Source organism: Vigna angularis, chromosome 8 (genome assembly GCF_016808095.1).
Source record: "Vigna angularis cultivar LongXiaoDou No.4 chromosome 8, ASM1680809v1, whole genome shotgun sequence".
NCBI classification, from domain to species: domain Eukaryota; kingdom Viridiplantae; phylum Streptophyta; class Magnoliopsida; order Fabales; family Fabaceae; genus Vigna; species Vigna angularis.
In genome coordinates, this window is record NC_068977.1 from 29,571,977 (window position 1) to 29,586,182 (window position 14,206).

Genomic DNA, 14,206 nt, shown 5'->3' on the forward strand with positions numbered 1-14,206 from the left:
TCCACCATTAAATCCTCTTTTCCGTTGAACATCTTCATCAATCTAGGGTTCCTTAATCATCTAGGTATTTTTCCACCATTTCCACCATTCATTATTCGATTTCTACTGATTAAACACATTTTTTCCATTCATTCCTCGTTTTCTACCGTTCAATCTTGCTTTTGAACCGAATAATCAGTTCTTTAGGGTTATATTCATGATCTATGGTTTTCAACCGAACAAAATCACAAACCTAGGGTTCTAGTGATTTCATTCTCAGTTTATGTTCGTTCACCATAGGATTTGTGTTTCTCCTTCGGTTCGTTTTCGATTTCTCTTTCTCCTTCAAGTTCTCATCATTCCACTGTGTCATACTTGTCAAGGAAGCTTCGAGGAGTCCATATTGTGTTCGTTTGGTGTTCTTCTCGGAGCATATTCCATCAAACACCTTTTATGCATCCAGGTTTTACTACACTTATAACCATCCGTTGTCTTCTCTGGTTCTTGGAGAATCTTCTTGATTGAAGCTTGAAGTTACCTCCATAAAATAGTATCAGGGCATATTCCATCACATCATCTAAAAAATGGAATTGAAACACTTCTACAAAGGTAAAAAAAAAAAGATAGAAAAAAAGTAATTGCCTTTGCCTTAAAAAAATGAATGAAAGAGAAAAATTTACCTGTGTCAATTGATAAGGTTAAAATCATAATCAATATCTATTTAGGAAAACGATACCCTAGAAAATTCTAAAAAATACCCACTTTATTTCATTGATATTTATTCCAAACTAATGATTTTTTGGTCATTTGTATTTATACACAATTTAAAATTTTACTGTTTTATCCTGTGATTTGACACAAAAACAATTTACTTGTTTAAAAAATTGGAACACACCACTTCACTTATGTCCTCCATTCTTTTATTCTTTTCTCATCTCATATTTGCCACCCATCAGGCACCACCACAACAAACAACTCGACGCCAATCCTCTACCTATAGAGCTCAACATGATTAAAAGAATTAGAATGCGCCCACGACACAACACGTTACTTCATTTAAGGTCTCATTCTCTACCTTCCTCAATTGTATCTCTAGTATTGTGTTATTTTTTATCATTAAACTAAATGCATCAGTCAAAAACCTGGCCAGGAAAAATAAAAAAATAAAAATATTACATTTTGGATGATAGGAAAAATACAAAAATTGGCTGGACGGACAAGTTGGTCTAGTTGGGTTGGCTGGCTGGATGGGTGGATTCCAAAATCTATGAGCATGGCCTTGGCCCTCTGACCGTGACCATGTTTATAAAATTACAAAATTCAAGCAATTGTGAAGTTTCTTATGACATGGAATCTTCAACAACAAATGCTTTTGGGATTTTGATTGGAAATGATTATATGAATCGAATGAAAATATATTAGTCACTTTTGTTTTTGTGTTTGATTAAGCATGTGATAAACGAGATGGATGGATTGAGGAGATGGTTGGGATGGAGTGAGATGTCAAACTTGCTGAGATGGACATGATGATGGGATGACCAAGATGTATTGGACTGACCAACATGAACTGGACTGACCAACATGAACAAGCTAATGTGATGCCCGAGAAAGACAAGCTGACGTAATGGTTAGGATGGACAAGCTGACATGATTACTGAGAAGGACCGAGCTAACGGGATTGTCGGGATGTCTGAAATAAACTTGGCTGACGGGATTGTTTGGATGGACTAGGCTGACGGGCTGGCCAGGATGGATGTGATGACTGTGATGGATAGGCTAATGGGGTGGCCAAAATGAACGTTTTAGCCAGACTAACATAATGATCAGGTTGGACGAGATGGATAAGTTGACGTGATGGTCAAACTTGTTAGGATGGTTAGGATAGACTAAGCTGGCAGGATTTCCTGAATGGACCAGACTACTAGGATTGTCGAAGTATCCTAACTGACGGATTAACCGACTTTATGGGGTGATGGATGAGATGATTGATCTTGTCAGACTAGTCGAACTCACGGGATGACCACAATGGTCGGTTGGACAGACTTACAAATATTAAACTTATTTATATAAATATATTATATTTTAAATTTATTATTATAAAAAAACAAAAAAAAAACTCATGATCATGAGACTAGTATATTTATTATCTTGTTCGTGTTCCTAAGTCTCATAAAAGTTTTGTTGCAATAATATTATTCTTTATGAGAGGGTTGGTGCAACAAACACTCCCAACATTAAAAATAATTTAATGTCACATAAAAACAACATGTATAACTTGCATGTAACAACCATAACGAAGTTGACCTTAAATTTTAATCGAAAGTAAATAAGTTATAAGATCAGTGAAGCAGATGGTGCTGCTACAAACAATTATGACTAACACGCGTTTTTATGCCAAATTCTTTTCTCTATTTAATAAGAATGAATAATTATTTAACAGCTTAGGATAGGAGTAGGAGGCATGTAACTTTAACCACCTTAACCATGTACATTATTAATACATCCTATTTTGTTGAGACAAATTTTGATGAATAAACGAGACTTTTGAATCAACTAAGATATGATATTTTGTATTTTGTCTTTCAAGGTTATTACTGTGAAAACTAGAGATTCCATACAATTTATATAAATTTAACAAGAAAAACACAGACATGATCTTTCCTAAATGTTTTTATTCAACAATCACATGGATTATGTTTATATGAGTTTGAGAAGAATTGTTTGTTTGAAGAACATTAAAGAATAGTTAGTTTTATTAATTAAGGAGGTGCATTTGTTTTTTCAAATTTACTGGATTAATAAATTTTTAAATAATTACATAAAATAAAATCATGTTTCAAAACATGGCATCTATATTTAAATAAAATGTTATTTAAATATACTACTATTTTCTTTTATATATTTTAAGCAAAGTTGTTAATGAAACATTATTCATTCTTTTTCTTATTTTTTACAATTAACTTTTAATTTCAGATAAACATTTTTTTTATTTTAATTTTTTTAATTGTTTGATTAATAATTTAAAATTTAAATATTAAAGTATTATCATATTTTTTTTCAACACATATATATAATATTTTAGGTTATTCATTCATCCATTGCTAATTTATTAGCATAAAAATTACCGCAACATAATATAAAAGTATTGATGCAATGAGGTCAATTCATGTTATCCGCACAAAAATGCAAGACTTTTGGTTGTATATATTAACAGTAATATGAACTTTATAACTATGAAGGAGATCATTTTCAAGAAATAGTTGGAATGCTAAATTTAAATCATGACGCTGAGTCAACTAGTTTTGAAAATATTTATTTTTCTTATTACCAATGGATTTTTGAGCCAACAATTTGTTTGAACGATCCAAAATAGTTTTACTCCAACATTCTTATGTGAGTATATGTTGTGTATCTAATACTTATTATAGACTGTAACTTAGTAATTAATGTAAAATTGCTTATGAATAATATGTTATGACTTAAATAACTTCTGTAACACCTTCTTATGATATACAGATTGCACTTTAAATAGTATTTTTCTTAGCAATAATTCATATAACCATATTATTATAATATTATTTTTGAAGAACAATGCAAACAACTGTGTCTGCTACCTTGGAGTGCAGAATTGCGCCATTCAAAACCTCATTGAAGCATAACAGATCACAGCAGAGATGATTAAATAATGCTAAGTTTGTGAGTACCCCCACATTTACTCATACAGATAACCCAAAGTCCCAAAACCATATATGGCATATACCTCATTATTGTCATTTCTTGGGACACCCCTCAGGTCACAGTCACACACCCAATACAATTCAATCTTTCTTCAAGATTAAACACAACTTCAAAAAGTTCCTTTGACTTTATAAACACTCTTAACCAAAATTTTAGATTACTTTCTAACTTAAAACATCTTTAAAAGAGGATTGGTAAGAGATATAAGTTTAACTCACTAAATAAATTGACACTATCTCTAGATGAAAACCTTAAAACAATCTATACATTAATTGTTTCTTATGATATTAATATTCTTCATTTTACTATATTTGAGACTTAGATTCAATGTTAAATTCTGGGTATTAACTTTTTGACATTTTTACACAAGAATGTTTAATCCTATAAGACTTTTTACTATTTAAGTTGAGATATACAAGTGATTTGATCTTGGATGAAATTTTTTTACAGCAACTTCATTTTTGAGTGTTTCATTTATTGGCATATCAGTTTCCCAAAGGGATGCAGAATGCATGGAACACAATTGTTTGAAAATGGACCAAAGATGAATGTTGAAAATGCATATTTCTTGTTAAGAATTCTTGGACATTTTTATAATTGAAGGCTTTGCCCTAGAGAAAGATCCTATTTTTAGGTGGTCATGTATGTGCAACATATGCCCCCCTTCCCCATTTGCTGTTAAGGACTTTTCTTTCTTTAATTGAACTTCATTGGTGATTGGGACAAAATGCTTGGCTCACTTGCCTTGAAGCAGATGCCAAGTGGTCCATGTGTGGTCAAATGTGCAAAAAACCAATGGAGCAGCCATGTGCCACTGCCACTACTAAGGGGAAAACATGTGAAGTGAGTAGTCAAATACCAATATATGTCATACTAGGCTTCACTACAAATTAAGAAGAAAATAAAACAGTAAAAAAAAATACTATACACAGGCCATTGAATGGGGAAAAACAAAAAAAGAAAAAAAAAATCAAAGTTATGCAGATCTGGTTCCTCCCTGAGATAAACTATTTTGCTGACTTTTGTATTTTACAAACAACTTGTTTTTTCATGTGTTTATAGGTGAAACTGAAGTATCCTTTGAGAGTTTAAAGATTATTCTCTTTTATTGTTTAAATTTTATTCAAGAGGTTGATCTTTTCTAAAAGATGTTTCTGATCCGAATTCAACACGTTAAATAAAAATAAAAAAGTAAATCATCATATAAAAATGAAAATCCATAAACTTATTATTTTAAAATTTTGGACACAGATCACGTTACATTGTATGGAATATCATCACTAAATCTCTCCTTTGAAAAAACTTAATAGTTCTTCCTTATTCATAGATATGAGATCAGATCCTTGACCTTTGAGAGGTGCAAAAAGTGCTATTTTCATACACATGCACTTTGATCAAACCCTCGATCACATAGACATGGTTATTCAACCATATTACAACATGTTAATATGCGAAAACACGAAAAATTGTTTTGCAGACACATAAAATCAAAGGTTTAATTGATATTTTTAATGAACTGTGTTGTTGATTGTCAAACTGTTACATTCCTGATTAAAAAGCGTGTGGTGATTGGGAAATTGTTACATGGTTGAAGAAATGAAAACAGGTTCGTATTAGTATATGTCTGAAGGGAATGTTCTTACACGTTACTCATGAGGCCATTGGAATCACCATTTCCGACATTGATAACAAGAAGGGTGGGCTCACCTATGCTTTTGTGCACACTTTGAGTAGGAATCCAGTTTCTCAAAGATAGCTCTTAGAGATCCTTCTAAGTATATATGTTGTGTTGCAAGTTAATCAACTCCTTCCCACATAAAATTAAATATTTAAAAAAATAGAAATCACAATAAAAAGAACATAATAGTGTTAACTATTTAAATTGCATAAATATAAAGTAATAATTAAATAAATATCAAATAATTATAAAAAATAAAAAAATTATATGTGTATCAATAAGTTACGGAATTAAAAAAATTAAGATAAATTAATAAGAACGCTTTAAAAAGAAGATAAAACGAATATGTATATATTTATTCTATCTCATACGTTTATACTTAATGAAAAAATATCCAATTATTCATCTTAGAATGGATTGTATATAGAAATGAGCGGAGTTTGAATAAATTTATCATCAATGTTTATTAGATTTATTAGATTTAATTCAACCAAATTCAGGATTGATTGAGTTGGATTAAGGGAGTGATATGTTTTAAATTGGTCTTGTTAAAATTTGTAAAATCAAAATATTATCTTATTAAATTTTTAGAATATTTTTTGTTTTTGAAAAAATAACCGTACTAACATTTAAAGAATTGAATGATTTAATTTTTTTAAAATTTATATTTAACTAACAGAGTAATAAAATAAATTGAATAATATTTATTTATTTTACCGAAATCTTGACTGTTAATTTGGTGACATGTGACAAGATGCTAAAATCTTTTATGAATATAGTGAGTATGAAAGATTATAATATAAAGTGAGTATTTATGTGAGAATACTAGTTATATTTATAGGATTAACAGAGTTATGAAGTTATATTTTCATGAAAATAATACTTATGTCAAATATATAATAACAATGTAATTAATAATAATAGAATGATATGTATAGTTTTAACGTCGATAAGTGGATGGTGTCTTAATAAACATATGTTTTTGTTGATTTAAAATAAAGAAGCTTAATAAGTTCTGTTACTATATTATGTCCATTAGGTTAGATAAAAACAATTATATTATTAATATTATATTTCGTCATTTCCTTTTATAATGTATAATTTAAGTAAAATAATACAAACATAACTATGATATGACATTATATAAAATTATTATAAATATAAATATAATATTCCTACTATTTAAGATTTTTTTCTATCCTATGCTTATCTCAACTCTTTCCTCCAATGAAATAGTAAATTCAATTTTAGTCTTTATCAAACTTAATTCCTCTAATTATTATCCTACATTATTTAAGTAGGTTAATTATCTTTCCATTGCTAATAGCCTTGTTGACTTTGTTATTGTGAAATATATTATTTTTTTCGAATTTCAAAAATATTTTCTCATAGATTCCTCCATCATTTTATATAGAATAATTAAAATTGATCAATGAAAAAATCGTAAATAGTTTACATAAAAAAGTTTTGGTGTATCAGTCCAAAATAAATCATGTGGAAGCAACAACTATAACAATGCTGAAGATTCAATGCTAAAATTGAATTTGTATTTACTTTTTTATTATTTAACATAATCTTCTAGCTTATACATCATAAGCAAATGTATTGTTATTAAAGATAGCCACTTACTTTTGTTTTTTCTTACTAGAAATTGATCATTGGCCTGTAAAGTACTCATCAATCTTGCACCAATTTCAAACTTAAGATAAGAAAAATCCTCTCCTCTATTACCTTGTTTAAAAAAATATATTTTTTTCATATCTCTCTGATAGTAAAATTTAATAATAAACCTACACGTTGACACTAGAGTAATAAACGAAGAAAAAGAGAGAAAGTTTTTTATATTATTATTTAATTAAGAAGGGTTGATTAAAAAATTCCAACATAGTGCAAACGTGCTTAATGTCATGGCTATAGAAAACTGCTTAAGTCAGGCTTTATACGATATCATAAGGTTATGCATATAATAGACTTTAAAGGGCAACAAATCCTAAAGCCACATTAGGCAATTCTACCTCCATTCATAGGGTTCCTTCTACCATTACATAATACTCAAATTATTACACCTTATTTTATATATATATATATATATATATATATATATATATATATATATATATATATATATATATATATATATATATATATTATTTAATAGGTATGTTTATGGATTCCTTTGTTTATAAAATTTGAAAGTTAACTTAAAACTTGTTTTCAACTTAATTCAGAGTTGTTGAAAATCAGCATGTGATAAATATGAATACTTTTTTACCCATTCGAAAGTAAAACTCAATTACATAAAATTGTGAATATCAACAAATATTTAAATAAAAAAATTATAAATACTATGAAAATTGCATGGAAAGTGAGTCTTGTAAGTAATTGAAAACTGTTTATATTATATTTTTCATCTTTTTTTTACTGATCCAATTTTTTTTTACATCATTAAAAGATTGGTTGTTTGGTCGGTCAAGTATAATTCTATTTTTATTAGTTTTATTTGTGTACTACATGATTGTATGGTCATATGGTGATTGGACGGTTTTAATGTGTTAATCATATCACAAATATGATTATGTATAACTCTAAGATTGAGTGGTGGCATTAAGAGGTCGAATAATTTGCCTAAAAAAAATTATTCGTAATATATATTAGTTTAACACAAAGTATGATTATAATTAATTTTGTCGTAATTAGATTGTCATTAATTTAAAATTTTTCGAAATTTATAAATAAAAGTGTGAGATAAACAAATATGTGATGACATTTAATATACATTAATTGTATGAACAACCAAAATTTGACATTGGAGTACATAACTTCCAAGTTTAATCGAACAGACAGATAGGACGAACAGTGACATAAGAACAAACATTCAGACCTTCAAGAGATCTGTAATATAGTGAATCGTTAACCTCGATCCCACACCTAAAACAATTTTAAAACTTTTTCGTATCGATCTGATATGGTCAAGTGAGGCCAAACGGTTGGAATCAACACACCTAAATCAATATCAAAGTCATTTATCATAAAATAGATAAATACTTAAGTTTGAGCAAGTTTTGGCTATAATTAAACTAACTTTAACCAAATTTCACTAGGAAAACTATAAATATAGCAGTTAGTAGACCAAGCATTGATTATAATATTTATTACTCTTGTATTCGCGTGTCCAGTGATTTTAATATTGATGAATATTTAACTCCCTATTGGAGAAAACATAAAAAATTTGTTGTTTATTTGAGTGAAGTTGGAGGTAAATGAGAGAGGATTTGAAAGTAAATTTTTTTAATCTCTCACGTGAATCAAATTCTACACTAATTTTCACAAACTTTATTTTCGAATTCACTCTTCAGTTACCTCCAAATCCACTCAAATAAACAACAAAAAAATTTACTTTCAAATTCTCTCAAATCTCCTCAATCGCTCTTCTCCAAATCCATTCAAGTGAAAAAGATTTAAGTGACTAAACTATATTTATAAATTTCTTTTTCTTCAAACATTAAATTCACTAATTTCCAAATTAAGTGAATTTAAGTATACAAGTTTCACATATTTAATAAGTTCAAAAAAAATTTTGAAATTTATATTATAAGTAAGAAATTATAATCAATTTAGAATAACAACAACTATTCAAACAAATTTGAGCACAAAAATATAATATTTTTATATTTTAAATATATTATATTCTGTATGTTCCATAAAAAACAAATATTAGATTTTCTTGTGATAGACTCTTTCAACTATCACTTGCTATAAATCTGTTAACAAATGATTACAAATCACCTTTGTCATTCATCATAGTATTTGGTACAACATCAATGCTATAGTTGTTATTTGATAAAAAAATAGTGTGAGAAAAAGTTGAAATCAAAATGAATTTTTTTGCTACAAACTTTAAAAATAATAATATATTAAATAAATTATTTTTAACAAAATATAATTCTTCTCAAATAATTATGTAAGAAACTTAAACAATGTTGTAGTGGTTAATTGAAAAGTAAATATAAACATTTTTTTTCCAAAGATATTTAAACAGTGTTGTAGTGGTTAACTTAATCCTATTGTACTTTAAAGACATGAAAAGTAGGAATGTTCTTTACTATTTAATTGGATCAAAAAGCAAAGTTTTGATTCTTAAATTGTAAATTTTAACAAAAAAAGCTTAAAAGAAGGGAACATAACGTGAAATGTACTAACAAAACGAAATGTAGAAACAAGTAATCAAATAAGACTCTAGATGATTTTTTTTTTCTTCTCAGTTCTTCACTTTCACCAAAGTGCTAAAAAATGCAAAAAAAATATCAATTTACTCATTAAATATGTAAAAAAATATTAATATAGTTATTAAAAAATAAATAAATTTAATCAAAATATTAAAAAATAAATTAATTTCCAACATTAAATATTTCCAATTTATGATATTTAAAAGTCATGGCACATAACCAATAAGAAGCTTTGGCAGTAAATACTGAGTATTTGTTTTGAACAACTCCATCATAAAATTAAATCTACAAAGGCTTCCCACCTTAACACTTCATTGGTGAAACACAAATGATTGGTCTATTCCTAAATTCCCTAAATACCCCTATATGACACGTGTCATCTAGGAAACAAGGGACGCAACATCTTTACCATGAACCAAAATGCACAAAAACTTTAACAGCATAGATTTCTCTTCTCTTTGTCTCGTTTTCTTAACCATTAGTTTATGAAACAAAAATTACTTTGCCGCCTTTCCTTGTCTCTTTCTCTTTCTTTCCACCCACTATATTTTTTTTTTACATATATATATTACTTTAATTGTCTGTTTGATTTTCTAATTAAAATTAAAATATATATAAACCAAATTGACCATTTTTCACTTGGTTACGATATAGTCTAGTTAAACTTAAAAGAATACAAACATTATTAAAAAAATATTATTACTTATATTTTTTTACTGATAATAATATGAAATCGTGTTTGTATAATAATTAAATTGAAAACTTATTTTTGTTTTGTTCAAAATTTTAATAACAAACATATTTTATTAAAAATAAAAACATACTACTAAAATATAATCTCAAATATTTCTAAACTTTTTTTTAACGCTCTCATCTTTCTCAATTTATGCATTATCATATGTTTCTTAAAAAGAATGATCGCAAATAGAAACTGTAAGTTAACATATAAACATAAAAATCTCAGTTTATATAACTACAACTGTACATAGCTTACCATCCATTCGCTCACTACAACTATACTAAGAATCCAAGATTTCACCTTTTACTTATACAGACCTCATCATAAACATATCAACCCCATTTTTTATCCATACAAGATTTCTTACACAACATCAATACATCATAAATACTAGTTAACATGTAAGACAAAAAAACACAAAAATATTAATGTAAGCTTTTTGTATCTTTTACTCTTCACTTCTCTTTTTTTTTATTTTTTTATTAAAATTCTCTTTCAAAATTTTGTCATTATCTAATCATATTATTTTAAAGGAATACTTGTTTTACTAAATCTTAACTTTTTTAAAAAATCTTTTAAAATAAAGCAAACTCTTTAAATTTTAACTTAGAAACTGTTTTATTTAAAATATTTGAATGTTCTCCTAATTATTAAAATTTATACGTTGAATAATAAAATAAATTTGTTTGTTTGTGAGTTATAATTAATTTTTGAAAGTTGAGACTTTGATATACATAAAAATTGTTACATTCATTTAACATTATTCTTGTTTTATTTTTATTTTAATTATAAAAATTTATTTTTATGATTATTTTATTTTTGTATTACAGTGAAATAAATATAAAAATGTGTCAATATATTATTGTTAATTTTTTATTTTTATTACCAAAAAAATTTTGTCCCCTTATAAATTCACAAGCACATGTTTGTGGATGACTTCAAAGAAAAATAATCTACAGTTGTTTTAAAACAAATTAAGTCTGACTAAGACTAAGTCAAAGTGATCTACAAGGAAAAATTAAATTACAATTTGATCAATGGATGATGAAATGCTTAATTTTATTAGTAGGAAAACAAACAAAAGAATAATTGATGAATGATATTTTAATGACAATTATTAAAACAATGTTATTTTAATTAAATAATTAATTAAATAATTAAATGCAGAGTATATATGAATATCACAAAGAGTCAGCATAGTTAGCTGGCCACTCGTTTTTATATTCCTTTTCTCTTCTGTTTTCATTTCACCATTTTTCTTTCTTCCATTTCTCCAGAACACCAAGGAGAATCAGTTTTTCTTTGTTTCAATTCTTTACTCTGTTCACTTTCATCATTCATCAACATCTTCTCCTCAACATCATTCATAAGAAAAACAATACAGTTTCAGATTATTCTAGCTTCTCATCTTTTTCTTATTCAAGATTTTGCTGTAAAATTCTGAAACTCACAGTTTCAGCCACATTTCGGCTTAAAGATCTGTACTTTGACTCCAGGAAGGTTCAGCTTTTGAAGGGGTTGGTGTTCATTTTCCTCATAAGCCATTGATTAGTCCAGACCTCTTATTGTTTTGGAATGGTCAGAGATTTCTGAGACTCGTTTTTTGCAGGTGTTTGGTGAATTGAGTCAGCGTGGTTTCTGTCATGGGTGGTTGAGAATCCGAGTTGTCTGAGATCTAGCTATCTCTTTTCTTCTGTTCCTCACACACCCTTTGTTGCATAGTGGTGAAAGTGAAAGAGTGAGAGAAGATGATGAAGATGAAGAATAGTTATAGTAGTAATAACCAAAAGACAAATGGTCTTGCTTCCATCAGGAAAGGAGGTTCAGATGGTGGCAGAGTTGAGTCTGGGTCAAAGGAATGGGAGATGAGACCGGGCGGAATGCTGGTTCAGATGAGAACCACCGAGTCGGATCGGAACTCAGTGCTTGTTCCTTCCATTAGAGTTAGGGTCAAGCATGGTTCAATTTACCATGAAGTCAACATTAGTTCCCAAGCTACATTTGGTAACTCTTCACTTTTTTCAGTTTTAATGTTATTAATTTCCCTTTATGTTCTCTCTCTGTCGGTTGCTTTACCTTTTTCTTGTGGGACAAAACTTGTTCCATATAAACACTGTTTTTGTTCTCTAAGAATTTGCTTTTAGTATTGCTTTTGTCCTTTTTGGTTGTATGGGTCATGGTGTGTGTTCAATTTCTGGGTTTTGCAGGGGAGTTGAAGAAGATGCTATCAGGGATAACTGGGTTACATCATGAAGACCAAAAGCTGTTATACAAAGACAAGGAAAGGGATTCAAAGGCCTTTCTTGACATGGTTGGCGTGAAGGATAAATCCAAGATAGTACTAGTTGAAGACCCTATTAGTCAAGAGAAGAGGTTGTTAGAGAGAAGGAAGAATGCTAAGATGGAGAAAGCTGCAAAATCAATCTCAGAAATCAGCTTGGAAGTAGATAGGCTTGCAGGGAGGGTATGTATTGTGGTTTCTAATGATATTCATTTATTATTGTTTTCAATTTTTATTTTTTTTCATTTTCAAACATTCAAATGCCTGTGTAGTTGGAAGCTGATCAGTGATTGGAATTGGTTAGGTATCAGCATTTGAGTCAATTATCAACAAAGGTGGAAGATTTGCAGAAACAGATGTGCTTAATCTGATTGAGTTATTGATGAATCAATTGCTTAAACTAGATGGTATAATGGCTGAAGGTGATGTGAAATTACAGAGGAAAATTCAGGTAATGCTAGATACTGAGATACATTTTACTCATTTTTGTTTATCAGTGTATCTCAAATTACATCTGTTTAAGCAACTTCTAGTTCTAATGTTAGTGAAACATTAATTTTGAAGGTAAAAAGAGTTCAAAAGTATGTTGAAACTCTGGATTTGCTGAAGGTTAAGAATTCCTTGCCTGGTAGCAATGGACACCATGCACCAGTGCAGCATCAACAGAAGCATTCAAATGGTCAAAAACTGGAAACAGTTTTAGAGCAACAAGAAAAGCACTCAAATGGACATAACAGATTAGCCTTAGCACCAATTCAGGAACAGCAACAACAAAAACAGCCAAGGAACTCAAATGAAAATTTCCTAGAACTTTTCCATGAAGAACAACATCAACCCTCAAGGAATTCCACCTCAGGAGTTGTAGTTACCACAAATTGGGAATTGTTTGATTTTGCCCCACCATTAATCCCTGTTCAATCCACATCCCCTCCCCCACCACCCCTAGTGGCCAATAGTTCAGGTCCTCCCAAGTTCAATTGGGAACTCTTCAACTAACTTCCATACCATGTGTTTTCACTTGTGTGGATGTGATTTGGGTTTGTCTTTCACTTTGAGTGTCATCTGTTTTACATTCTTTTTCTGTTTTTAGATTTGTTTGCAACCCCTTATAATCTGTCACCTATACTTAAAAAATAAAGGGGTTGCTATCATAGTGATCATCATAGAAAAAGTTACATTTCTGTGATTTTGGTGTCCACTGAATTCACTTACCAAATGGATGAGCCTATTTTTGATGGATATCTACAATATTATTATAAGCACTTGTAAACTATGTTATTGGAAGCAAGCATTATGATTTAACCTTAAAGGAAGGTATGTTTGAGTGTCTAAAATCCCATTTAAAGAATGGTTTTGCTTTGTTTTCATTACCATTTATTGGCATAGGTTTTGCTGTATTTCTTGGTGAAGCAGCATTAGACCATTGGTTGATGACATGATAACAGTTTCTCAGTATATTAGGTTCTTGTGGGGCTACAAGTGACAAAAAGACTCATACAAAAAGAGTTTTACTAGTTCAGCCAATGATAGCAAGCCAAGTGCAAAAAGTGTTTTGAAAGCAGAGA

The 14,206-nt window shown here is 28.9% G+C and overlaps 1 protein-coding gene across 2 annotated transcripts; it reads left to right on the top strand.

Moving 5' to 3' along the window:
• The first annotated feature begins 11,570 nt into the window (after positions 1 to 11,570).
• On the top strand, positions 11,571 to 13,989 carry LOC108345620 (BAG family molecular chaperone regulator 1). 2 transcript variants are annotated; one of them, XM_017584248.2, is made up of 5 exons: positions 11,571 to 11,877; positions 11,970 to 12,364; positions 12,568 to 12,824; positions 12,946 to 13,092; positions 13,206 to 13,989. In XM_017584248.2, exons 2-5 carry the CDS (start codon positions 12,109 to 12,111, stop codon positions 13,635 to 13,637), a joined length of 1,092 nt encoding a protein of 363 aa, XP_017439737.1. In that variant the 5' UTR covers positions 11,571 to 11,877; positions 11,970 to 12,108; the 3' UTR covers positions 13,638 to 13,989. The 2 variants fall into 2 exon arrangements, with proteins under 2 accessions (XP_017439737.1, XP_052723428.1); XM_052867468.1 differs by lacking the exon at positions 13,206 to 13,989 and having other exon boundaries at positions 12,914 to 13,053.
• The last annotated feature ends 217 nt before the right edge of the window (positions 13,990 to 14,206 follow it).

What these genes read in the sequence shown, in the direction of transcription:
- LOC108345620 (XM_017584248.2), top strand. Translation starts at nt 12,109, where the DNA reads ATGATGAAGATGAAGAATAGTTATAGTAGTAATAACCAAAAGACAAAT. An exon ending in TAGTTCCCAAGCTACATTTG is followed by an intron (nt 12,365 to 12,567) that starts GTAACTCTTCAC and finishes TGGGTTTTGCAG; the next exon opens with GGGAGTTGAAGAAGATGCTA. An exon ending in TAGATAGGCTTGCAGGGAGG is followed by an intron (nt 12,825 to 12,945) that starts GTATGTATTGTG and finishes GGAATTGGTTAG; the next exon opens with GTATCAGCATTTGAGTCAAT.